This window comes from Anthonomus grandis, chromosome 1 (genome assembly GCF_022605725.1).
Source record: "Anthonomus grandis grandis chromosome 1, icAntGran1.3, whole genome shotgun sequence".
NCBI lineage: Eukaryota > Metazoa > Arthropoda > Insecta > Coleoptera > Curculionidae > Anthonomus > Anthonomus grandis.
The window spans coordinates 57,721,831-57,749,821 of NC_065546.1; the positions used below are offsets into that span (position 1 = coordinate 57,721,831).

Below are 27,991 nucleotides of genomic sequence, written 5' to 3' on the forward strand. Positions count from 1 at the left end.
GTTGCTTAAATTTGAGATTTGTTTGAAAACAGACTCCAAGATCCCTAAATTTACTTTTCCTAGTTAACGATAAATTATCAATTTTGTAATTAAAATTTATAAATTGCATTTTTCTTGTGAAGGTTAGAATTTGACATTTATCTATGTTTAATGACATTTTATTTTCTCTGAACCACTGGGCCACCAAGTTCAAATCAATTTGCAGCTCAAGACAATCAATAAGCGATGTTATGTGCATAAATAATTTAAAATCATCAGCAAACACGAGACATCTAGCATGCTTTATACAGTTTGGCAAATCGTTCAGAAAAATTAGAAATAAGAGAGGCCCAAGGTTACTGCCCTGAGGCACAAAAATATATGTTACTACATATATTTTTGACAATTTTTTATTAACTTTAATTTGGTGAGGCCTTCCGGTAAGATAAGATACCATAAACCTACATGCTTTCAGCGAGAAACCAAATTTACCCAACTTATTCACCAAGAGCCCATAGTCAACCCGATCAAAAGCCTTTGCACAATCTGTCAAGACAACATGCTAGCTGCTCTTGGCTATCTACTGCATTGGCAGCTGCCTCAGTCAAAGTGCTGAGGTTGGTGACAGTTGAGGCATCTGGTAGAAATCCATGTTGTTGCTGAGAGAATTTATTCATGAAAGAGCTCAAAATATCTTGGTATAAAATGTTTTCAAAAAATTTTGCGAGCGAATTAAGAACGCTAATTGGTCTGTAGTTAGTCAATCAAAGAATTATCTCCTGATTTGAGGATTGAAGTAACCAAAGCATATTTAAGCACTTCTGGAAATGTGTTTGTTTTTAGACACAAATTAAAAATGGTTTTTAATGGAGTGCACAAGATATCAGAACAACCTTTATAAATGTATGAGGGGATACTATCATTGCCAGTGGCCTTTTTTGATTTTAATCTATTAATGGCTGCTTAAATTTGCATTTCAGAGATCTTGGAGAATGAAAAGTTGCCACTAGATTTATCATAAGTTAGGTTTTTCAGACTGTTGAAATACTGAGCTAAAATATAATGTAAATGTGTCAGCTATTTCCTGAGCACCGCTAACAGTACACTCCCCATAGTATACCTCAGCCGGAACACCAGGTCTTGAACGTCCAGACCTGACAAAATCCCAAAAGCTATTTGGGTTAGTTTTGACATATCTCTCGATATTCTCATGATAAGTTCGAAGCTCATGTGCAGTTTGATATTTTACTGTACTTCTAATTTTGCTATATTTATTCCTAATTGGAAAATTGGCAGTGCCTTTTTTAATTTGTTTATGCAGATGTGTCTTTAACTTAATATTTTCCTTTAGTTCTTGAGAGAAGTATTTTGGAAAACTTTTGAGTTTTCGAGTGCCTTTATTTTAACTTTCTTTCTGGGTATTGCCAGGTCTAAGCATTCATAAACCTTTTGATAGAACACATGAGTGCACATGTCAACATTGTCAGCCCTTTCAAGTTCTGCCCAATTAACTTTCCTCAATAATGTATACAACCTATAAAAGTCGCCCATTGAATAGTCATAAGTATATTTATAGTTAATGTAATGATGATTTTTTATGTGATTCAAAGATATCGGTAAAACCATACTTAAAGCAGGATGGTACTGATCTTCATCAAGAATTCGATTACCACAGTGTTCTAAATTAGTTATTTGCATATTAGATAGTACGAGATCCAGTTTTCTTTTCATTTTGTTAAAGACATTATTATGCTGGTCTAAATTATACAAATTTAAAAAGTTATTTATCAACTTACTTTTCTCATAGCCTTCTGTTACATAGAATGGTAGGTTAGAATCTCCTAAAATAATTATATTTACATCCTTATCTAAGATACATTCAAAGAGGTTAAAAAATTGCACATATATATCAACATTTGCATTTGGTGGAATATAGACTGCACATAAATAAAAATATTTCTTTTTAATTGTAATTTTTACCAGTAAGCACTCAGGACTAGAATCCTCAGGGATATTAATGGGGACGAGCTTCATGTCCAAGTTCTTCTTAGCTCCTACAAGAATCCCACCTCCCCTTCGACCATCTTTCCTGTCTCTTCTCATTATACTATATCTGTTGTCTAACAGCTCTGCATCATGGAAACCATCTGTGAGCCAGGTTTCGGTTAAAGTGACTATATCATATTCTTCAGCTAAAAAGTTAATATAGACGGCTTCATTAACCTGAGTTCTGAGGCCACGAACATTTTGATAGTAGACTTGTAAATGTAGAGTGGTAGCCTGATGTTTCGTCTGATCTAAGGATCTGCCTGAGTTGGTAGCACCCTTTTCTTTACAAAAAACCTGGTGATTATGGCTCGAGTTGGCCACACCTCACGACGCCATGCATTTCTAAAGTCATCCTGTTTGATTGTGACTTTCATAGAGGAGTAAACCGGGTGCTTTGATACATGCTCTTCGCACTTTACTTCTGAAAAATGTGGTTGAAGGAAGGCCTGCAGCTCCTCCGGCTTCGTACCAGGGGCTAATCTAGTTACGTGCAGCGATGAGAATTTTGGGACTGCTTGTATTTGGTTTTGCTCATCATTGCGCCCCACAACAAACCGTCGAGATTATACAGAAGAGAAAATAGCAAATATGTCTATTGTTTTAGAAAAGGAAAATTATAATATCCTAAGACTTTCAGACCTAAATAAAGAACAGTTCACCATTGAACCCACAGTTATTGAGGTAATCGACACAAATATAGAAGAAAAACAGAAGAATAACGCCAATGAAGAGATGAATACTGACACCAGTTGATAATTTGTCGTCCATAGAATTATTTTTACCTTAACCACAAACACCTGAGAGAAAGGGAAAAAGAGCAGTAACCAAAATGCCTTTTATGTTATTTCGTCGTCGGGTTTCAAAAAGATGTTGAGGAAAAAGAACCGCTTCAGAGGGAAGAGGAAGAGCAGAAGAATCAAAGTAAAGAACAGAACAGAAAAGGGAAACAAAGGCAAGACTCTAACTGCAAGGAAGGACGATCATCAAAGCCATGTTAGAAAAAATTTCAGTTTTCCGCCAAAAAAGCGTCTTTCCCTCTGTACAACTTTGACGGCATCCACTTCATCAATAGAGAATTTGTTACAAGATAAAGTTTGCGTGAAAAATATAAACAGGTCAAAACCAGGACTTTAAGTTTAACTATTCGTTTTGTAAACCTTTGAATATTAGCTCGTTTTATTTATAAACAAAATTATTTTGATATTACTTTTAGTGCTATTTCATGTTATAATCAAAATCAATTATTGTTGTTTTTTTTAACAAACCGATATTATATTAATAATATCATAAATTTTTTAATCAATAATATTTGAAGTGCGTAGTGGACAATCTGCCAATAACTGGTGAGACAACTACTGGACGGTGCCAATAACTGGGATAATTTCGGGTACCAACGACTGGGAAAGCGTGCCAACAATTAAGCTTTAAACTTTTTTTTTACTTTTTATTATTTTGCTATTATAATTTCAAAAAAAAATCTTTTTTTTTCATTTGAGAACAAAGTAGAATCATCAAATAATGCATATTATTACTTTCCCTTATTGACAATATCCTGGTATGAATCTTCTCCATAATTTATGGTGGCCCATTTTATGGTGTTGATATGCTTTAATTTAAACGCAAATAGGTCAGCCATTTACACAAAATAAAAATCTCAGGGCACAAACGCGAAACACATTATGCACAGACCAGACACGGCGTCGGTAGAAAGAACGATCAGGAATTGACAGGAATGCTACGCGACGGGGATTAACCAGTTTACACCACACGGTGTAAAATAATTCGGTTTCGTGTAAATTTCACTAATAATGGTGTAAATGTAATGAAACTGGTGTAAAAATTTCGCGTAGCCGTGTAAATTAACACAGAGATTATCAAAATAATTATTTGACACTTAATAGTGTATTATAATTTTTTACCAAATCAGTGTTGGTTAAAAAGTACGTCGTTTACGAAAAACGGGGTAAATTTTTAACACGCAACCACTTACCACTCTGTCGTGTACAAATACACGCTATTTTTTTTACTGTGTAGTTCTAGGAAGCAGGAGGATTAAGAAACAAAACGATATCCGAGCAAAAAACAGGCAGAAATACGAACGGTTGAAAATACACCTCAAAAATTGTCATTTCTGATAAGGCAAATTTCTTATGCTATATAATTTTTGTGTTTTGGCATTATAACCTTATGTACATTATGGTCTTATGCGTCTATACTATGTATCATGCAAGTTTACCTCAGTATCATCAAAACATAATAAATATATCCCACTCTCAGGATAGCACAATGTAACATATATGATGATAATTTAAAGAATGTTTTCATAAAAAATTCCCTTTACTCCCATAATGACTCCTTTAGTCTAGTGTTAGAATATCATAAATCGTAAAATATTTTTTTACTTTATTGTATGTTAATTAACTTTTACTAACTATTAAAAAAATTTTTTCAACTATGAAAGTAATAAAATTAAATTTTATTACCATTCCAGGATTTCCAAAAGATCCAAACAGTAACCGTTGATTGAATATTTGGGAAGATACGCAATCCTGTGTTAAAAAGTGTACCCGGTCGACTATCGGATTGCCGTTCAGTTTCGTGCACCGTGTGGTGCTGCCGCGAAGCGTCATATCTAGGAACGATTTATTTTAGCTGTGTGGACTTGGCTTTTGGCTTCTTTGAGTCAGGTTTTCAACGACGCTGGAATCTCCGGTTACGCGGCCGTGTTGGATATTTTTTTAAGATATGGGATGATGCTGCCAATTATGTTTTTATTTTTTTTTTTGAACATACAACACGGTGTCATTTATGTGGTGGTCAAGTGATAAGTGATATACTTAAGGGTGGAGCCATATTGAAATTTCTTAAAAGTTAAATTTTATAAACAAATAATTACTTACCAAAATATGTTTTTGAGACAAAAATTAATACAAAAATATATATAAAAAGCTATTTTTACAATATTACCAACAAAGTTTAATACAAGTTATAATTCCAACAAACATTGTTTCCTTCATTTTGTGTTCAAGAGGGTCAAGTTTTTAAATAAAAAGCCCGTTGCACTTAATTAACTAAAAACTAATATACAAAAAATATGTGGAACAAATTTTAAGATATAAGTAGGTTTCACGTAAATATTATAAAGAATAATTGAAATAATTCATAAGACTTAATACCGATCATAATATAACTTCTTGATCAATAATTTTTTGTAAAAAGTAACCCATTTTGTCATGTGATTCCATATCTGAAAAATGTGCAGCGTAGTGACATCTGTAAAGTAAGGGGTTGTGAGTGAGGATGTTAATAGAAATAGAAAATAGGCCACATTTTAAGTTTTAAGCGACACAGGAAAATTCTCAATTACCAGTTGTTACAACTATACTTAAAACTATAAAAAGATACCTAGTAACAAAAAAAAACATTTTGTTTAAAGACCCCGCATCACGGTTATACAGAACGTCAATAGAGGTGGAATAATTAGAGGAAAGTTGAGCAATATAGTGTCCTTTTATAATAAAATCTAAATACTTCCTAAATTTTGCAAAAAACTGAAATTTGGCAAAATCATTTTATTTTTTTCTGGCGTTATTTCAAAATATATGACAAAAGTATTTATTAAATGAATAAATTATTGTGACCACTTTTTCTCGCCTATACGATGACACCTTTAAATTTAAAATACGACGTTCTGTCTTTAAAGAGCCATCATCAACTTTGTTTTTCTTTGTCGGCGCTATATTGACCATTTGCAGTTTAACGACGCGGGAATCTTTGGCCGCCCGGCCGTTTTGTTATTTTTTTAAGACAAGGGCGATGATGATAACAGCGCTTTTATTTATTTTGTTATTGCCGATATTTAAATGCGCTGTGATCTCGCATAAATAACTATAAAGATAGTTATAGATAAATGTGGTGGTTAAGTAATGTATGAATGTTTGAATAAGGGTTGAAATGTTTTGAATAAGGGTGTAACAACACTATAAAATATCGAAAATAGGCCACACTTTAATATGCAATACAGGGAAACACTTAATTACTAATTCTTAAAACTAGAAAAAGTTAATAAGAAAAAAAAACAAATATTTTGTTTAACAGTATGAAGGGTCTCATCGCGGTTATACAGGATGTCCAAAATAAGGATGAGCAATAAATGGTTTAATTAGGCGAAAGTTGCGCAATATAAATGCAATGATTGAATAAATGCAATCTAAAAATTGGAAAAATGCCAAATACTTCCTAATATTCAGGAAAAAGGTGAAATTTGGCAAAATGGTTTTTTTATTTTTTTCTGGCGTTATTTGAAAATATAAAATAAAATCATTTATACATTATTGTAAACGCTTTCTCTCATTTACAAGTTAACATCTTTAACTTTTAAATACGACGTTTAATAACTCTTAAATCCTTCTTTAGAGAGTCATAATCAACTTTTTTTCTTCTTGTCGACTCCATGTTGGCCACTTGCAGTTTTGAATAACCCTTTTACAACAAGAATTACTTTTTCAACGAGGTAATTTCTAGTGAGTAGTTGGAATCATCCCTATTAAATATTATATACCTCTCTCTCTTTTAAATACAATTTCGAATTTCAAAAAATTCAAAACATACTTTATTCATAAATACATGGTACCTACTTGTTGACATGGTACTTCTATGATATAAAATAGGCACATTAATCGACATATTACTAACACATAATTTAAAAACAATACACAATAGTGGGTTCAACATACTAGTATAAACACAAAATGTATTTTCAATTTCAAAGCAAGACGACTTAAAAATTTTTTAGAGTAACATCACAAATTCTAACCTTTACATCTTTACTAAAAACTAATTATATACGATTGGCCTGTTCCTAACTATCTTAAAAAAATTCTAATGCTATAAAAATACTTGCTTTTAAGAAGTTTCGTTAAGAACTTTTTAAAGCGAGGAGAACTTCTAGAGACTTTTATGACATTTGGAAAATGATTAAAAATTTTTATGCTCAAGTAAATAAGAGAATTCTTAGTTCACTTTTCGGGATGGGCATTGGAATATTGTATTCTTTTCTGATATTATAACGTTTTAAGGAGCCATTATTTTGAAGATACAATTTATATTTTTTATATATTAGGCAAGCAGACTCAACAATAAACAAGCAACACAAGGAAAGTATCTTTAAATAGGGGTCTGCATGTCCTGTGGAGATTTATGACACATATATTTAATGGCTCGTTTTTTAAAAACAAACATCGAGTCAAAAAGCCGTTTACTAATGCAACTCCAAAATGTTATTCTATACTGTAGGTATTTTTGTATGAAAGTAAGTTCCAACTTTCGACAAAAAAAAATAGACCGTTTTTGCAGATATCAATCTCAGTTCATTTAAAACCACTCTAACAGCATAACATCGTCTAGCCAGTTTTTGCCTCCTGACATATCTCCATAAAACTTACGTTTATGATCGATAACAATTCGAAGAAATCTGTTAAAATTATTCACTTCCAATTCTTTCTTGTGAATCATGAACTGCTCTGAACATAAAAACTTAACAATTTAGTCTTATCTATGTTTAAAGACAACAAATTAGCATCAAATCACTGTTTAATCATTAATAAATCTGTAGAAATTGTTTTTGTTAATGTGCTTTTATTATTGTCTGCCCATAAGATAGTGGTGTCATCTGCAAAAATAGTGAAGAATCCTCTTATCTGGAGAAACGCCAGGTCATTTATATACAATAGAAATAAAATAGGACCGAGAAACGAACCCTGCTTACTACACAAAGTTCAGACAAACTGCCATTTGGCCAAACAAACTTTTTTCTGTCTAACAAAACAAAATTTTAACCATTCTAGAGCAACTCCCCTAAACCCATATCTAGAAAGCTTATCGAGCAATTTCCATGGTTGACACAGTCAAAGTCTTTAGAGAAGTCGCAGAATACCGCTGCAGCAAAGTGACCTTCTTCAAGCTCAAATATAATCTCTCCAGGAATGAAAACATTACTCGACATTCATTTAATATGTTATTTTTTTTATTAGGAAAGCTACCATTCGTACTATAACCAGTTTCTCAATAACTTTAAAGGCTTTTTAGGCTTTATTTTTATCTTTTTCATGAATGAATTTCATCATGAAAACAATTATTGAAAATACTTAAAACACTAAAGACCATAAACATAATATATTGATTTAAAATTTTCTTAAAGTAAAAAAAAGAAAAAGAGAAAATGGCTCTCATAGACATGAAGAGACAGTATTTTTAAGAGTTCGGATTGATTTTTGTAGATAAAATAGATAATTTTCTGTGAGGTTTATAATTAGATTTTTTTAAAGATTTTCTAATAAGATTTTGAGATTCCCATATTAGGTTGTTATAAATCAAAGTCTTAATTAATATACGCACACTGATTAATTTTGCTTAAAGGAGCCATCGTCTCACAAACTAAAGACATTTACATATATCTATCTATTTGTGATTATGATATCCAAGAAAAATTTTTAACAACTACCAAATTGCAATACGGCAAACACGAAGCTGTGCAAAAACTCTCCCACACGACTCGGATGATCGGCCGATTACTAATGAGAAGCGACGGACGAAATTATTTTCGCGCATACTGGAGAGAATTGCCATCTATTTTTCACGCATATTTGCGGTCACGCTTTAGCCCATAAGGTTGCGTATCTTCCCAAATATTCAATCAACGCAGTAACTTAGAAATAAATTGTTGTAATACAGGAAAACAAATATGTAACAAAAACTCCATTTTTATTCTTATATCACCCTGAGCCATCATAAACTTTCTTTTAAATATAAAATTTAAAGTAAACAAACAACTGCAAAACATCCAGAGATTTCGCATGGAATCCGATTGAAGCGAAACCGCAACTCGAGATTATTTCGTGTTAAATTGGACGAGCACTCGCAGTCGGTTGACCCCGAGGTTACTTCCATAACTTTAATGGAAAACCGAAAGGAAATAATTTAACATTTCTAAAATTGGAAAAAAATCGCGAAAAGATTCGATGCGATAAAACGAGACGACGAGGTCGAAGCCCCTCGCTTATCGCGAAAACAATGCATGAAACTTCTTCGGTCTGTAAAGTAAACGTATTTTAAGTTTGCAAAAATTTTATTTGATTATTTAAACCCTTTTAGTAAAGGGATGACCTAAGCAGAAAATGACCGCCTTGGGGAATGAGTTTAAGGTTTAAGGTAGGGTCTTCGTCAAGTAAAACAAACTAATCTGCCTAATAACAAACCAAGGAGTGATTAACAATAAGTTTATTAAGACCCTTGGCAGGACGTTTTGCCCTTTGGCAGCTCGTCTTCAAATTAAATTTTACTTGGTAGAGTACGAAATTGACTCTCGCTATTTTGGGCACCGTAATAAAGTAAGAAAATTGAATTCATTCAATCCACGCATTATAAAAACATTATGAATTTAACTTTTATGTGCTGTTTCTGAGTATACGACTGTATAAATATATATGTACGTAATGATAATGTGATTTTATGAAAATTTAAAGGAAGCAGGTATATTTTTTTAATGATTTTTCACCTTCGGTGCGATTAAGAAAAATATATATGTTACCATGTTTACTTTGATGGCCTGTAGAGTGTTTGCAGATATGTAAACGGATCTAAAATGTAAAGAAATTTTCAGATTTTTTTGATATATGGGTCTAATGTGGGTAATGATGAAATTTTTTTTTACGTTATATCTTTTATTTCTCTCTTTTTCCTTTCCCCTCAATAAAAAAGTGTATGTATTATGACTTCGTTTCTAAGTTATTGTCTGGATATTCTGGAAATTGTATTTTTCTGGCATAAAATTTAATTTTTAGAGAACCGTTTAAAGTAGGAAAAAATTGAATTTTACCGCTTTAATAATTGGAAAAAATAAGCTCAACAAGAGTATCATGTCGATCGGTTTATTGCAATTTTTGTTAAAGTTTTGGTTACTTTAAGACAACGATTGATGTTATAAAAATATAATTTTACCATTTTTTTAGTTGGAAAAAGAGTACCATGACGATGAGCTTATTGTGGTTTTTAGACATTTTCTCCTGATTTTAAGGAAATTCATTGTATAAGAAAATTATGTTAATCTTAAGAAAATCATCAATGGGTGTTAGAATCAGGTTAAATAAAGGCCAAGATATAATACGAAAACATGCTGTATTAACAGAAAAGTTACATTAATTGGTGTGAACCGTATTAATAAAGTCTTGTAGTGATTCTGTCGTTTCTTTATAATGTGTTTATCTGATTATAATGATTTCCAATCAGCTTGGGTCGTGAACATAAGGTCGTGAACCTAATCCGAAGCACTCTGAGTATTATGTATTGCATCGGTCCCTAGGTCATTCTGTAAAGAAATAAATAAATAATAAATAAACAAGATCGGCATTATGTCCACAATAGTGCTTATATACTTATGGTATGCTTATGAAACCTAAAAACAGGTAAATAAATATGTATTTTTCAAGAAAATTAATAAACATACAGACAAATAAAAATCAAATGCATTAGACAGAAGGCAACAAAGTATCCAAGCTTTACGCAAAATAAAATTATATTTTTAACTAATAAGTAAATGAATTATGAACTTCTGACGCTAATAAAGCAAACAGGGTAATTTCTTTAAATAAAAAAAATACAGGGTGTTTCAGAACTATGGAATCAAACTTCTAGGGGTTGTTCAGTGCAACAGTAGAATCCATTTGAGTATAGGAACCCATGTCCGGAAATACGGCCCTAAGACGCGTTTAAATTTAGAAAAAATATTAATTACCTAAATAGGATCTGATGCATTTATTTTTACCTTTTGTATATGATGCCATCACAACAATTGTTCAAAATGTCTTCCTCCAACCTGGAATTTCAAATCAAATTTCTGGAATGGAATAGTCTGGCATTGGTAAATCATTATCAATGTACACTGTTTTCAGTAAGGAGATTGCAGTTTCTTGACCATTGAAGCTCATGCTTGCCCTACAGGTAAGTAATTTTTTTAAGGACATTATTCAAGTGTTTCCAGAAAACTTCAGATCTTTATTCTTGCAACATAGTTTTGACATGAAACTTTATGGAACTCCTTACACCTGGCTCGCAGATCCGAAAAAATAACATAGTTCAAATAACGCCCAGATCTCTTCTCTTCTCTTGTTTTACCATGTAAAATCCTATGGTACACGCTAAAAAATTAACGATGTGTTTTCTCGATCTTCTTTTGTAGAAAATTAATTTTTAACTATTGGCACCTCGAATTTTTTATAGTATTGACCATTGCGCGTCACGTTATAGTAATGAACGTAGTATCAGCCGTATCTAATAATTCGGACTTAAAGATAAACCTAGAGCAAAAATACTGTAAATACACTGCGAGTCCTTTTGATATATTTTTGTAAAATATTCTTTATATGATTTGTATTATTCCGCAAGATATCTATATTATTTCTTTTATCCGTCCATCATCCAGTCTAGAAATTAACTTTTTTTTTTAAATAAAACATTTAATATTTATTGATCAGACTTTTATTACAGTAAGTAAAACAACCTGTCGCAAATCTAAAGAAAAATATAATGCTTAAAAAATAATTATAACTTTTTTTAATAAAAATTCTCAAGAACAAGTCGAGTCAATAAATAAGAGGCGGTGACCTAAGTCGCCATATCTGAAACAATCAAAAGCAGATTTTTTTATAATTACTTTTCGAATTATTTGAAATTTTTTGTTGATGCTCTCTTTGCGTAATATTTGATTTAACCCATTAATATCTAGCGTCCCTTGTAAGGGACCAGCAAATTCCTTGCGATAAAATAAAAGTGAAGATACATCGAGCACTTAGAGCTACAAAGCGTATTTAGCAGACTTGATTCGACGTGTCAAATGTTTTTGTTTTCTATTTCTCGCGAAATTATTTATGTGTTATTGAAAATGGATCCATCCATGTACTCTACTAGGGGTCAAGGGTAAGTTTTGTTTTATGTATGTGTAAATAAACATTTTCCACATTGATTACTAATTGAATCTTTATAAATAATGTTCAAAGAAAATAGTAAAGGTCATCGAACCCCTGATTTTATAACCGCGTATAAAACACGTTACTACATATTATGCTGTATCCCTTATAAGGGACGCTAAGCGCTATATCTCCTTTATTGTAGATTGACCTTAGCTCAACTAATGGACTGTTTAGAGGAGGATGACGACTTGCCGGAATCTAACATCTATATTTTACCTCCAGATGATGGAAATGAGACCGAAGTTGATAGCGACGAATTTGACGACGAGCATGCAGCGAATATAAATCACCTACCTCGCGGAATCCTATCTCAGAAATGTGAAGTAGCTTACGTAAATGACTCTGACGATTCTGACCCTGAAGATTTACTGCCCTTATCTGTCCTTCAGAAAAACCTAAAAGGCAATAACAATACAAAGCAACAAACAGAGTACGCGCACCAAAAATCAAGATGGCGGGGGCTGATCCTGATACTGGCCGACTAAATAATGGTGACCTTGTGATTGTCTGTAGCCCTAGTGAACCCTCACAGGATGCAAAAAATTTAACTACCCCGGTTGAGATCATCTAAACCTAAATTTTAGAACACACAATAGCTTTGATGAGCATTTATCCATTGACAAGAGCATGGTGCCATATTATGGAAAACGTTAGGCCAAGCAATACATTCGGGATAAGCCTATAAGATTTGGCTACAAAAATTGGGCTATTTGTTCGAGTAGCGGATAAGAAATTTTGTTTGGGTGGAGATGTAATACTATCTTTACTAGAGCAAGTCGAATTACCTTCAGGTAAGGGTTATAAAATTTGTATGGATAATTACTTTACAGACCTTCCTCTCTTTGACTATTTATCGAAAAACAATTAATGTGCCACAGGCACAATAAGAGATAATCGTTTAGAGAAATGTCCGGTACAAACTAAGAAGGAATGGAATAATCAGTAAAGGGGAAGCTATAAGTATTATCGAAATGACACCAGCATGCTCGTACAATGGAAAGATAATAAAGTTGTTTCTGTTGCATTCAATTTTGAAACCACTGAAGTAATTAACACACTTCGTTGGGACAGGGTCACCCGATCTAAGAAGACTGTTCCTCAGCCGAAAATAGTAGCCAACTATAATAAATATATGGGTGATGTGGACAAATTAGATGGTCTTGTTGCGGCCTATAGATCAAGATTTCGACAAAGGAAATGGTATTGGCCACTAGTCTTACATTTATTAGACGTATCTAATGTGTTGTGACTGCTTGGTTACTTATGCGAAAATTGAAAACAAATCATCCTGACTCTGTTAGTTTATTAGCGTTTCGACGATACATTTTGCTAAGTTTTTTGAAAAGTTTTGGTACTAAAGCCCTGCAAAGAAAAACCAGAGTGCCGCGACCATTACGTGACGTACGATTCGATAATATTGAACATCTGATAGTCTACAAAGAAACCGACCGCCGATGAGTGGAAAAAAAAGTCAATTCATCTGCGAAAAGTGTAACATTGCATTGCATCCTAAAATTTGTTTCAAACTTTACTATGATAACTAAAATATAATGGAATTATTTACAAAACATAATAAACATATATTGGAACTAACAGTTTCATGTCCACCTTTAGTTAAGTTGAGGGTCATCTTTTCCAGGTACAAATACTGATGATACAGGTAGCACATTGTTTGATACACCCACGCATAAATTAATCCTTTCTAAAAATTCACGATAAGTTCTCTATATTGAAAAGAAGAAACGAGCTCAGCCTAGGTATATAAAAAAATCTATTATACCTCAACTAAATTATTGTATTTAAAACTTATTGAACCTAAATTAAATTATGTATATCGAACGGTATCATTACAGATTTGAGTTCATATTTCTTTTAAATACGTGAATAAGTCTATTTTCTTCTTCTTTTCAATTTTTTTAACATGTGAGATAAAAATTCTAAATTGATTTTTGGTATAAGGGACGTAATACTCAATAAAATAGGTAACTCATTATGAATTCGTCACAACAATACAGATTTTACTTAATTACAACTGTTGATGTTAAACTTACAAAAACAACACATACGGATATAATATAAAAACACACTGTATTAATTTGCATTAATAGAAAAGTTAAATTAATTCTTATGATATGCAATAAACAACGTTAACGATTCCCTAAGAACGCTAACAATAATGCAAAAAATCTAATTTTAACATTTTCTTTGATGCAAAAATTAATTGAAAGAGAGTCGTAGACTGATTGTGATTTTTAAAAAACGAGATCCGTTGATGATACAAAAAATCTAATTGTAACATTTTGTCATCCAATTACAATGAAATTATAGAATTCTTTTTTCTTAATGACAGCTCAGACTGAGACGATAATATTCAAAAAAACTAGAGCTTAAGTTTGTAAAACAATAAAAAAAAAGAACAAGAAGGAGGAGAAGAAGGAAAGAGATAAAAATGAGGCAAGAAACGTGAAAAATAATATAATAACAAAAAAAGTAAAAAACAAACAAATTTCTGCAACTTGTATCTATATACCCACCTTGTATACACTCCTAACAATTCCCCAATAAAATTCTTACATAAACAACAGTACACTCCATTCAATTTATAACGAAAACCCGCACCAAGAAAACTCACTTATTATTCACTTCAAACTTAAATTTGATTTCTTCGGATGGCACCATTACCATTTTCAAAACCGCCTCGACATCCCGTACGTTCCGTATCCCGATCGCGTCAAACTTTAAAATCAGTTGGGCCAAAGTTAGTTGCAGTTGCGTTTCAGCCAACTTTCTACCTATACACGACCTAAAATAAATGTTTAATTATTTTGGATTTCGTTGGATTTAATGCTCTTTCTTATACCTGGATCCGATGGCGAATGGTAACGCAGCCGACTGGACAATCCCACTTCTGATTTCGCTTTTGATCCATCGGTCCGGGTAGAATTTTAATGGGGTTTCGAAGTTGTTTTCATCCCTTCCCGTGGTGTAAATGGAGAGAATTAAAATGGTGCCGGATGGAATTTTGTAGCCCGCTATAGTGGTTTCATTTGGCAGAATTCTGGTTAAAAACGGGGCTACTGGGTAGAGTCTTAAGGATTCTTTTATGATGTTTTTCAGGTAGAGGCAAGACGTAAGTTTTTGGTTCTAGAATGGAGGTTACATGATTAGAATTTTGTTTTTTTGTGTTTAGTAATTTTCGTACATTTTTCTTACAGTTTTCCAGCTCCTCCCTAAGCCTCTTCTGACATTCTGGATGTTTAGCGACCAGGTACAGCGCCCACTCCATTGAATGAGCGGTGGTATCTCCGGCGGCCAACACTAAATCCGTCACTATTCTCACCACGTCATTGATAGTCATTTTGTCTTTCAGTTTTCCCAATAGTCCATCTTGGTCCGTTTTTACATACTCCAGCAACAACTCTATTAAATCAGTTGATAGGTTTACAGCTGTAGTAACAGATTCCTCAAACTGTCGCCATCTGGAATACAATGAATCTCAATTAAATCCCATTATGTCTCCGTAATGCCTGGTCACTTAGAGTCTATTATTATGGAATCAGATTATCAGTGAAATCGATAATTAATGCGTAGCAAACCGAAGCAATGTTAAATTAGCATGATTATAAAGGTATACAGGGGGTATCGGCTTAAATGAACATAACCTTTTGTTTATTCATTTGACTTACCTGGAAATGTTATACTTGGAAGCGAATTTAGATGATACGAGGGCCATCCGCGAACTAGTCTCAAATATAAGAAACACTTTCGAGGCGAGCTGGGTAATTTCTTTGTCTATGTTATCCTTTGCCTTAAGATAGTTTTCGGGTCCTATTAGGACGGAAACTATTGTTTCCAGAGACCATTTGTAGAGGAGTTTTTCCATTTTAGGCTGAATATTTTTGCTATAAAAAGGAAATAAATAAATTATTCTTAGTTGGAAAGGAGCATAATAATGTCAGTGGTAATTGTATCGAAAACCCCACTTATCAATAGGAAAAACAAAAGCAACTCGTATTTAAATACAGCTGCAACTACGACTACTTATACCAATGAGTGGTATTAATAAAAATGAAGTAAATGCTTATGCTACAATTTTAAGCATCTACTTCGAAGTATATACTACGATATGAAGTATCTAATCACTTCAGGTAGTATTTGCTTAACGTCGAAGTATCTACTACTGTTCTTGTAGTATCTACTTTTATTTGGAAGTAAATGCTTTCAATTGATTAGCATCACCTCATTTCGATAACTCGGCAAACTTGCAAGTTTTGACAAGTTAAAATTTTGTTCTTTTATTTACGTTGTGGTATCGTACGGTTAAATACTCATATAAAATGTCTTCCGACGAAGAAATGCCTGAACAAGAGGAGTCGCAAAATGAAGATTTGCAATTAGCCTTTGTAAGACTACAAAATTATTTTGGACAAAAGAATGAAACCTCAAATTAAGGCTGCCAAAGATAGAGCCCTTAAAGACCTAACACATACTTATAACAGTAACACAAAACAAAATATAGATGTAAAACAGGTATTAAAAAAAGTTGACATGAAACAAACAGGAAACAAAAGAAATAAATGAAGTCAGTGGCAACAAAAATTTCAATGCTTTTCTCACTCGTGTTAATATTAGTTGTTATTTCTGATACTAAATTATATATTGCATCTGTAGTACTAAGTTTCTCAACAAATCCAAACTGATTTTCTGAAGTAATGCAGTTTTGCCCTAAGAAAGCAAGAAGTCTATCTTTAAGAAATTTTTAAAATATCTTACCAGTTAGTTATTCATAACACTTATAGGTCTAAAATTGTTAATGTCATGTTTATTTCTCGATTTATAAATTGGTGTAACAATAATTGTTTTAAATTGGATCGGAATAATACTGGTCTTAAAAATTAAATGTATAAGTGGTTTTAATATATGAACATGAGTATTTTTTATTAGTTTACTTGGTATTTTGTCAATTCCTGGGGAGCTATAATTTTTTTTTTTAATTATTAGTAACTTATAAATTTTTTAAATATTATTTTTGTTTTCATTTATTTTGTTATTGTAATGGTCATACTGGCCTCATTTTTATATAATTTAATAATATATTTACATAATTTAATAACTTACTCATTTAGTTCGTTAATCGTCCAAACTAAGCGTTCGATTGCGGGCCGACAACTATCCTCCATCCACTCTTTGTCTCCTCCTAACAAAAGTGGATTCAATATTTTCCTATAACTGCGCCATTCAGTCCCGTTCATGAAAAACAACCCCCTAGAGACGTTGTACAAATCGTTGTATGTCGTCCAGGCTTCCGGAAGCAGGTGTATCGGATATTTTCCTGGTAAAACAAAAAAAAACTGCCATTTACGTCCCGTATATGAATTATTCATTTTATTTTTCGCAAAGTGTTTTTCCCGCAAAAACTCACCTTCGTGGGCAAACACTAATCGTATCGCCTCGGGATCGGAGATAAATACACAAGGGACCGGCCCTATTTTCTCTTTAAATATTGGACCATATTGTTTGTGTCTTTTGTCGATATAGACGTGAAGTTTAGGGGATGAACCGGCCAGGATAAGGGAGAGAGTGGTGCCTATAAAAGGCAAACCTGAAAAGAAAGCATCTTAAATTGTAGTTTGAGGGTCAAAAGTGTGACTTTTTACAATAGTGAAGAGTACAGGGACGGTATAATTGGACTCCGAATAGTTCTGTTACTCAAAATATTAGTATTACCATCTTAAGAATTATTTAGGAGTTTAAGCATCGCGAATGTATGTGGTCAAGTGCTTTACCTTTGGCACCAGGTATTTCATGGAATTCTTTAGCGGGGGTTGCAGGATCTACTGAATACCATTTTCTCCATGATCTGTTTTTCAAATAGTTGGATTTGATGCAGTTTCTCATTATAAATCTGTAAAAAAAAAAATCTCAAAAGTTTTGAGGATGGTTGAAAAAAAAGTTGTTGAAACATTATTTATTTTAGAGACTGCGTTGCAATCCTATTTTACGTAAAAGGACCAGGTTTGTGAGGCATTTCAATAGTGATATTGATGTAACCTCACAAAAACTAAAATATCTGCAAAACTTAATCAGATATTAAATAAAAGGTATTTTAATAACTTAGTGGAACTATAGACAGTTTGTTTGCTGGCAACATCTCTGATGCAATGATGCCAAATGCTTGAACAAACGAAGAAATATCAAAAAAAAAAAAACACTTCATAATATCATTAAAATTTTTCACTTATTTTACAAGTATAATAGAATACTACTGTGCCTCTTTAACAAAATATGATGTACCTATTTTCTTTAATAAAATAATTTGATAAAATACTCTATAAAGAAATCAATATTCAAAGTTAAATAAATACAGATAACGTATACTAAAAAAGGCAACAACATCACAACGCCGCTTCTTCGCATTGTTGATTTCACCGACACAATCAGAAATCTTACCAGTGAAGTCGTCAAAAAAAAATACATGCAAAATATTTATTAATAATAGATTTTGTTTTAAATTATTTAAACAATATTACCTTTTATTAACTCTTTATATGTTTTTTTAAAGGTACTAATAAACCTATCTAATAAAACGCATTTTTATGAAAACTAAATATTTTATAATTATTTTAGATTTCTTAACAAGTTTTTATTATTCTACGTCTATGATGATAGTATTATGATGCTATGGTTACCGTATCGATATTGACTTGTAAAAAGATCGGCTTGAAAAACTAAAGATAAAAAGCAGAATTTCGCAAAATGACTTCGGTTGTTGCTTGCGGTGTTGCCATTCCAAATTTTTTAGATGCCGTTTTAAGAATAAAAATATTAATAATTTTTTTTTGTTTGGAACCTCTTATTTTTGCACTTACAATAAGATATATCTATTTTTACTTTTGATTTTTAATCCAAAATCTAACACCAATAAGTTATATTAACAATGTTATATGCGTTGATACACTACCGCTCAAAAGTATTTGCCCACCATGTATTCTTTTTAATATTTTAAATTAGATACAAAAATCTTATCTTTATACCTATATTTAGATTGTATCTCTTTTGTAAATTGCATATATGCTTAACCAGCATACCTATCAACTATTGTTCGTTAAAAAACACTAAGTATTTAAAAATAGTCATGCAAATAACAAACAATGTAGTGAAAATATGCACTTCTTCTAAAAAACTAATCTATTTACAGCTCGTTTCCGATGAAAATTGAAACATTTTAAAGGTGTTTAGTCTTCAAGAATTGATTTTGTATAACATTGGTAAATAATTTCGCTTGCTTATTGACGATTGTCACCGTTTCTTTGCTGGTTTTTCAACATTCTTTAAAATGGTTAAAACAAAAGAGTTATCGGTAGAAACCAAGGGTATTATCATTGGACTTCATAAGGCTGGAAAGACTAACCATCAAATTTCGACGGATTTGGGAATTCCAAAGCGGACTGTCGATTATAATGTTCAGGAAATTCACCAAAGAAGGGACTATTAGCAACAAACCTCGATCGGGAAGGTCAAAGACAACAAGTTCAAAGGAGGATTTAAATATTATAATTACAAGCAAACGCAATAGACGCCTTACCGCCCCTGAAATCACAGCAAAAATAAACAAGGAGCGTAAAAAAGCGGACAGTATTTCGACAGTAAAACGGCGGCTTTATAATGCTCGTCTTAAAGGACGTTTAGCTGTATCAAAACCGCTATTGAAGGATGTTAATAAGAAGAAAAGACTTGAGTGGGCCCAATCACACAAAGAATCGACCATTGATGACTGGAAGAAAGTTCTCTGGATTGACGAGTCGAAATTCGAGGTTTTTGGAACGAAAAGGCGAGTTTTTGTTAGTCGTTATGCCCATGAAAGGGTCGCTCGACGGATCTGCAGTGGGCGATCTAATTAGAATAGAGAGAATTCTTCGAAAAGAGGGTTACAAAACAATTTTAAGTGACAATGTACTTCCTTCTGGTACTCGAATAATTGGGGAAAACTTCATCTTTCAACATGACAAAGATCCCAAGCACACGTCGAAATTGTGCAAGCAATATTTAGGTCAATTACAAAGGCAACATCTTCTGAAAGTTATGGTATGGCCCCCACAATCACCGGACCTCAATCCTATCGAATTACTGTGGGACGAACTGGATAGACAAGTGCGAAAATCATGCCCCACATAAAAAGAAGACTTGTGGAGGATCATCCAAGAAGAGTGGCACAAGATACCTCAGGAAACTTTGGACAAATTAATTAGAAGACTACCGAAACTCTGTGAAGCTGTTATTAAAAATCGTGGCGGACATGTAGATGAATCCAAAATTTGATTTTCTTAAATTTAATTAATTGAAAAATGTATTGTTTATATTCATTTTGTTATAAATAAACCGTCTCATAGGAATACCTGGTGGGTTTATTATTTTTAGTTATAACTTTAAAACAGTCATATGTGGCCAAATACTTTTGAGCAGTAGTGTATATAGCTAAAAATTTCTTCTTTTGAAAACTTGTGTAAACTTAACAACAGAGAGTCGTTGAGTATGTTTATAAACAAAACACCCCTCTTGCCCCTGCACGGAAAAAAGAAAATACTCAATTTATGCATAATACTATTAATATAAGGCTATCTTAACTTTGCATATGCCCAAGATTATAATTTTTAAATATAAAAATATAAAATCTTCATTTAAATTAAATACACATATCCTTATTTATAACATGTGAAAGATTTATTTTTATGTATTCAATTGAATCAAAATGTTACTATAAATATTTAGAATAGAGATATCAGTAGTTAAGTATGTCTGTAAAAAAAACAACATCTTCAATCAAAATCAAGCAAAATTACGACTTGTTTACAATAAAATACAATATTTTTAATCTAGCCTACAATTTGTATTTTTAAGAATACGCAACTAATAATAAGATAAATAATAATAAAGAATAATATGCTCAAATTAAGTATTTCAATTTTGGTTTAACAATCATAAATCATATGTATAAGTAGGTTTTGTTTTATATTTAATTATACACAGGGTGTTTTTTATATATTGCGACAAAATTCAGGAACGTGTTCTTTGGACAAAAATTCGCAAAAAAGTTCCTATAAACATAAATTCCTAAAAAAATTTCTATAAACGTAGGTCCTAAACCTTTTATATTTTAAGCTACAGGATGGTAAAGTTTCCAGAGCCATTTACCAACATACTTTTAACTTTTTTATGTTCTCCAGTGGCGTGTGTGCGGGTTTTCCGCTGAATACTTTTATAAAGAAAAATGGTACACCACTGGTTTTTCTTGTATTAAAAAATATTTTTAAATTTCCAGTTTTATTTGCAACATTTTTGATCTCCTGGAATTTGTCCATTAGACGCACGGTTTTCGCACAAAAAATTAAAAACCATGGACATGTTGCTCAGATTTGATTAAACTTTAATAAAATTTTTATTAATTAATTTAGTAAAAAAGCCAGCCCAATTTAATAAAATTGTAATTGAGGATTTAAAACTTTTGCTTCTACAATCTTTAATTTAAAATACAAGTTTTTAAGTGATAAAAAAATATTTAATTTTTTATTATTTATTTAAGTAATATTATTATTTTTACAAAAGTTGTTCAAAGTGTGCTCTTCTCTAAAAAATTCCTGGTGTCTGCCGAATTATGTCACAAGACGTTATAATGCGATTACGTAATTCCTCCACATTATCAATTGGATTTCTATAAACCAGTGATTTAAATTGGGAGACCGTGGGGGCCAAGGGTAAATACTTCCCCAACCTATCCAACGATTTGGATACATAATAGCCAAATACTGCCGAGCCACTAAATTAAAATGGGCTGGAGCACCGTCATGTAAAAAAAACATTTGCTGTATTAGCTGAATGGGGACATCTTTTAGCATCGCTGGTAATTCATTTTGAAGAAATTCTTGATACACTTGTCCAGTCAACCTTGCTGGTAAAAAAAATGGACCGATGAGAAAGTTTCCAATAATGCCGACCCATACATTAAGTGAAAACTGGTGCTGATGACGGTTTTCTGCCACAGCATGTGGGTTGTCATAATGCCATATGTGGTTATTATGGAAGTTTATAATTGCGTCCCTGGAGAAATTAGCCTCATCGGTGAAAAGTATTTTTATTATAAACGGTGCATCTTGCCTTATACGTTCTTGCATCCAACGACACAAAGCCGTTCTTTTCAGAAAATCGCCTGGCAAAAGTGCCTGCACCCGCTGAATATGATACGGGTATAAAAGGTTTCTTTTAAGAATATTCCAAACTGTAAAGTTACTAATGTGTAGCGTCTGAGCAACTTTCCTAGTGCTTGTGGTGGGATCTTCCTTGAACTCATTGAGCACCTGTTCATCAATTGGAGGAGTAACTGTTCGAGGATGTCCGTTTTCAGCGGTGAGTTTTTTAAAGCTGCCGGTTTCACTTAGACGTTGGTGTAAACGTGTAAACATGGAGTGATGAGGAATAACACGATTCGGGTAACGTTCAGCATAAATACGCAAGGCTTCTCGTGCGTTTCCGTTAGCCAGTCCATAAATGAAGTGCATATCGCCCATTTCATTATTTGTGTAATTGTTAGCCATTTTTTTAACAAATTAATCTTGTCAACTGGCGGACAGTGACTATGATTTAAAATTTAAAATATCACAAAATCTTACAAATGCCAACTTTATCCTGGGCAGAGGAAGAATGTGGTAAAAAGATTAAACTCTTAAACAAGAATGTTTAAAAGTGCGGCGGCGTTTTTCTTTATAAAAGTATTCAGCGGAAAACCCGCACACACGCCACTGGAGAATATAAAAATATTAAAAGTATGTTGGTAAATGGCTCTGTATACACAGACCCTGCATACCAATCTTTTGACAAATATCTAAAGGGGTATTTAAGTTATCGAAAAAAAATCATTTTTTTGTTAAAACTTTACCACCCTGTAGCTTAAAATCTCAAAGGTTTAAGACCTATGTTTATAAGAACTTTTTTGCGAATTTTTGTCCAAAGAACACGTTCTTGAATTTTGTCGCAATATATAAAAAACACTCTGTATAGTAATGTTGAAATGAAAATATTAACTATTAATATTCGTGATTTTAAAATGTTTGGCTTAATATGCTGACGTTTTTAGAATTAAAGTTTAATACGTAAAAGTTTAAAGAGAACCTGTTATACTAATACCTGAGCACCTTTTTTTTTTTAAAAAACGTGGCCGATGTTTTTTCGTATTTACTTAATATAACAAAATATCGTTGTATATAATCTAAACAACCTTATTTATTTTTATTAAAATTCAGCTAACATTAATAATTTTTTTTTAAGCTGTTTTAAAAAAGTCTATAATAATTATAATAGGTTTTGCTGACAACTATAAAAAACAACGGGTTCAAAAAACATAACGTTTATTAAAAAAATTACATGCTGAGCCTTTATACATAGAAGTTGGTTACATAACAAAATATAATATTTTATTAAAAATTAATTTATTTAAAGTCAAATTTTCTTAGAAAAAAAACAGTCTTACTCTTAACTTCTTTACAAAATAACGATTAATATTCCTATGTATACAAATAAAAACTAGAAACTTTAATATCCACAGTATATCTTTAGGGGCCTTTAATATGTACGTCTTAAATTTTAAGATTCTTTTCTTCCATATTTACAAATGAAAAAATTAAAAAATGTTGAAATATATCGAGAAGAAAAAAACTTTTCACACAATTTTCAAGAGTAATGATCGATACAGAGTAAAAACCTGTGAAAAGAATTATAACAAAGGTTAAGTCAAATGCTTATTTTGTGATATACAAAAATACCTAAATATAACGTAGCACTCTTCTTTTCATGGTATGTCCTCTATACATTGGAAATAAAAAACCAATACTTTTCCTGATTGATAAATTTTAACCTATTGTCTAACTATCGCAAAAATGTATCAAAAATTTATCCTAAATAGCACGTTATGATTGTAGAAGCTCTATAATATTTTACAGAAACATGTTTAAGTCAAGTAGGTTCATTTAAATAAAAACGGCTGGTTTGAGTATCTATTGTGAGATCCATCAACAACTGGTGTTTGAAATAATAGTTTTATAAAATTTAATAAATTATAAATATTTACTTTATTTTCTTTCAAATTACTTTCAATTCTCATTATAACGACGATTTTTTTGTAATTATATAAACACTAAATAGACAGTCAAAAAAACGTGCAAATTTGAAAGGAATAAATTGCAAAATGGCGTTTAATTTTTGCAACACCTTTCGCCTGACCTATAATCTCACGAATGATACTGGGTAGATCGTGTGCAAATCAGGGTACATCGTAAATGGTTTTTCTAGGAATGAGTATTTCTGAATTTAAAACACTTTATATAATAGATTATATCGCAATTATATTTTCAACATGATCAATCCAAATGTTTTAAATTGAACACACAGAAAAATTAGCAGTTTTTATTTTAAGAGTAGATTAAATTCAAAGTAAAAATATATGTTATTTCAAACTAAAGAGCAAAGAAGTTCAAACCAAAATAATGTGAGTCTTAGTTTTAAATCGTATTTTTAAAATGAAAATTGATACTGCGGATATGAATTAGTTTCATTAATAATTTTGAAATATTCCATTTAATGAAGTTTTCTCCAAAGAACAATCGGTAATTTCAATATGAATAAATATAATTAAGAATATCAAATTGCTTATTTGAATTTTTTTTTCTGTATGTTCACATGTTCAACTTAAGGAAAGTTGTTGTTTACTAATTCTACTCTTTCAATGTTCTAAGTAAATAACCAATAACTAAGCTACAACTTTTGTAAAAGTTCTAAACCTTTTCATTCAGAAATCATCCAGAGTCATCCAGGTTTTTGTGAAATGGTCATACTGACGTAACCTAACCTCACAAAAACCAATACTATCAAAATAAAGCAAAAACCATTTTATTAAGCAAAAATCCCTCTGAGTTTTTTGTTAAGGTCTAAAACCATTTCAATCAGAATATAAATTTCTACGGTCAAATTAAAATATTACAATCCTCTTCGTTATATTCCATTTGAACCACAAAAAGCGACTCTAATAAAGAGATAAGAACAATTAGGCAACGAAATCTCGTCTGCCTCGGTTCAATAGAGCGAATGGAAATTAATTTCCAATACCTTAAAAGCCTGGGAAATGGGAAAAGCCCCCTACCCGCCCCCCCCCCCTCCCACCGCGCGGGCTTAACTAGAACAAACAAGCTGGGAGGAAAATTCATTTATAAATTTCTTATTGCCTTAAATAAAGTAGTTCGGTAATACAAATGGGGAGGCATTTTGTAGTTTACTAACGGTCTCGGGAAATGGTTGGATAGGTTTACTGAATACCGATAAGAGAGAGAATAGAGAAATACAGACCATCTGATTGCTATTTCAAAAAAATACGTTTTTTAATGACAATTTACGTTACCACTTATAAATAAATAATGGTTCAAAGAACAGTCTTTACTCACACTAATTTCTCTGGCGAAAAGCCAAATTGTTCTATAGCGAAAAAAAAATCACCACACCGACAGTCCAACAATAATACACCAACACACTTCGAAAACAATAAAACTGTTAAAGCTTATTTTCAAACATCCGTCCCTGTTATAACAAAGTATACAAATTCCGCTTATCTAAGCGATTAAATGAATATAAATGGCCCGAGTTTCGTGTTTTCGAGACCAGACGTTGGAATGCATAAATAATCATCGAGATTTCTTTACCTGCAAATTGCCCCAGCTTCTATAATAGATGAGTTAAAAAGGCTACGAACCCATAATGGTTGAACGTTATGTGGTTATTGTATACAGTACGCTGACGTAAAGAAGACTGATTTTTTTATTGTCATTTTTTAAATTGTTAATTGATCATTATGTATCAAATAAATTTTATTTCATGATTTTAGGTGGATTGAAATAAAAGTTTGATGGCAGCCAATATCTCATTAACGGTTAATTTATTAAAAATCAGTTAAATGGCCTCGAATACATAATCAATTTATTTCAACTTTAGTTCTTCTGTCAAAGATAGTAGTAGTAGATAGTAAAGATAGTCATACTTTTATTTTTTTCTGCATTATTCGTCCTTTTAACAAACTATTTTTAAACAAGTACAAATCGCGTGCAGACATTTTTGATACGTTCTATAATTATTTATACTATAATTTTTCATCGACGTCAAGTGTGCGAAATCAACGGATGATTACGCACGAATTCAATTCGAACGGTTTCGCATCCACTGTGAGAGTAGCCTTAGGCTTCATAATGGTGTAATTGTTTCTTATGCAGATGATACTGCCATAATATTCTCGGCAATATCATGGAATGACGTCAAGCAAAGTGTAATAGATGGACTTTTTATTGTTCAGAGATGGTTAAGCTCATTTAAATTAACATTAAATTTAAACAAAACAAACTATATTGCCTTTTCAATAACCAATGCAGAGAATCTTTCAACTTCATAAAAATTAAAAATTCAGATAAATTTATTAAAGATATTACATATACGCGATATTTAGGTATAATAATTGATGGATACCTTAAATGGTATCAACAGATTCTAAAACTAACATCAACACTTTTAAAATTATTATATAAATTTTATACAGGGTGTTCATTTGAAAACTTCCCACCACGGATTTATCGAAAACCACTGTTTAAAAAAAAACGCCGAACGTCAAGTGTTCAAAATGTTGCCCGTTTTTGGCCAAACAATGATATAGGCGATGTTCGAATTCCTGACGGACATTTTCAAAAACATGTTGTGGGATATCATGGCAGCTGTCGATGATGCATTGACAAAGTTCATCCAAACTTTCAGGTTGGGGAGTAAACACAATAGGTTTCAAATGACCCCATAGAAAAAAGTCTAACGGCGTTATATCAGGAGATCTAGCAGGCCATTCTATAGGCCCCCTTCGCCCTATCCATTTATCTGGAAACTCGTCGTCTAGCCATTGCCGAACGGGAAGAACATAGTGAGGAGGTCCTGCTGGAAATATATTTCAGCCTCATCAAGTATAGGGTTTCCATCATCATCGATTTGGTCTCCAATGGATTCAGTGATAAGCGGATTTATGGTATTTTCCAACATATCCAAATAAATGTCTCTGTTAATAAATAATGACTCAGTCACTTTATTTCCTAAAATGCCTGCCCATACATTAATTTTTTGAGGGTACTGTGTATGCCCTTCTACAAATGTATAAGGATTTTCATTGCACATGCTTATCAACAAATCCATTTAGGTAAAATGTGCATTTATCGCTGAAGCAGATATTCTTTACATGAATAGTATTATCATTAATCGCTTCAGTCATGTTTTCACAAAACTCAACTCGCCTATCGAAATCGTCTTCGGTTAACTCTTGCAATATTTTCATTTTGAATGGATAAAATTTATGAAGTATGGTAACTGTGTGAACAGAGCCTAATGAAATACCAGTAGCAGCAACAATTTTGCGTAATAAAGTATTAGGTTTTATTCCAAAATGACCCAAAACTTCAATTTGAGCGGCTTCATCCAAAATTCGCCGATGATCACGTTTTTCATTTGCAACAGATCCAGTTTCAGTAAACTTAGTAACAAGGTCCAAAACATACCTATGCGAAGTTATCTTCTCCGAATGTCTGGCGTCAAACGTGAGCACATTGATTTTAGGCACCATAAATTCGAATAATTTCCACTCTTTCGGCTAGTGTGTAAACCATTTTGGAAGTAAAATCTTTAATTCAACAAATAAATTTTCACTATTCTAGACTGTCACAAATGTAACTGACAACAAAATAAATTCTTTATTTTCCTTAGCAGCTATAAATAACTAAGCAGGTATAACAGTAAATACAGTTCGCCCAGGATATCTGTGTTGATGAAAAGAATGCGGAAAAAAGAAAATATCCCTTGCCATTTTAAATTTGTAAGGG

At 32.0% G+C, this 27,991-nt stretch overlaps 1 protein-coding gene across 3 annotated transcripts; it reads right to left on the minus strand.

The window, feature by feature from the left end:
* Positions 1 to 10,227: 10,227 nt before the first annotated feature.
* Positions 10,228 to 25,811, minus strand: LOC126741203 (cytochrome P450 315a1, mitochondrial). 3 transcript variants are annotated; one of them, XR_007662141.1, is made up of 9 exons: positions 25,538 to 25,744; positions 17,840 to 17,958; positions 17,476 to 17,655; positions 17,172 to 17,385; positions 15,740 to 15,955; positions 15,256 to 15,532; positions 14,914 to 15,197; positions 14,588 to 14,856; positions 10,228 to 10,393 (listed from the first exon to the last, which is right to left on the minus strand). XR_007662141.1 is itself a non-coding variant. In XM_050447572.1 (8 exons), the coding sequence occupies exons 2-8, from the start codon at positions 17,949 to 17,951 to the stop codon at positions 14,682 to 14,684; spliced, it is 1,458 nt and encodes a 485-aa protein (XP_050303529.1). In that variant the 5' UTR covers positions 17,952 to 17,958; positions 25,793 to 25,811; the 3' UTR covers positions 14,514 to 14,681. The 3 variants fall into 3 exon arrangements, 2 of the variants coding, with proteins under 2 accessions (XP_050303529.1, XP_050303517.1); XM_050447572.1 differs by lacking the exons at positions 10,228 to 10,393; positions 25,538 to 25,744 and adding an exon at positions 25,793 to 25,811 and having other exon boundaries at positions 14,514 to 14,856; XM_050447560.1 differs by lacking the exon at positions 10,228 to 10,393 and having other exon boundaries at positions 14,514 to 14,856.
* Positions 25,812 to 27,991: the final 2,180 nt, after the last annotated feature.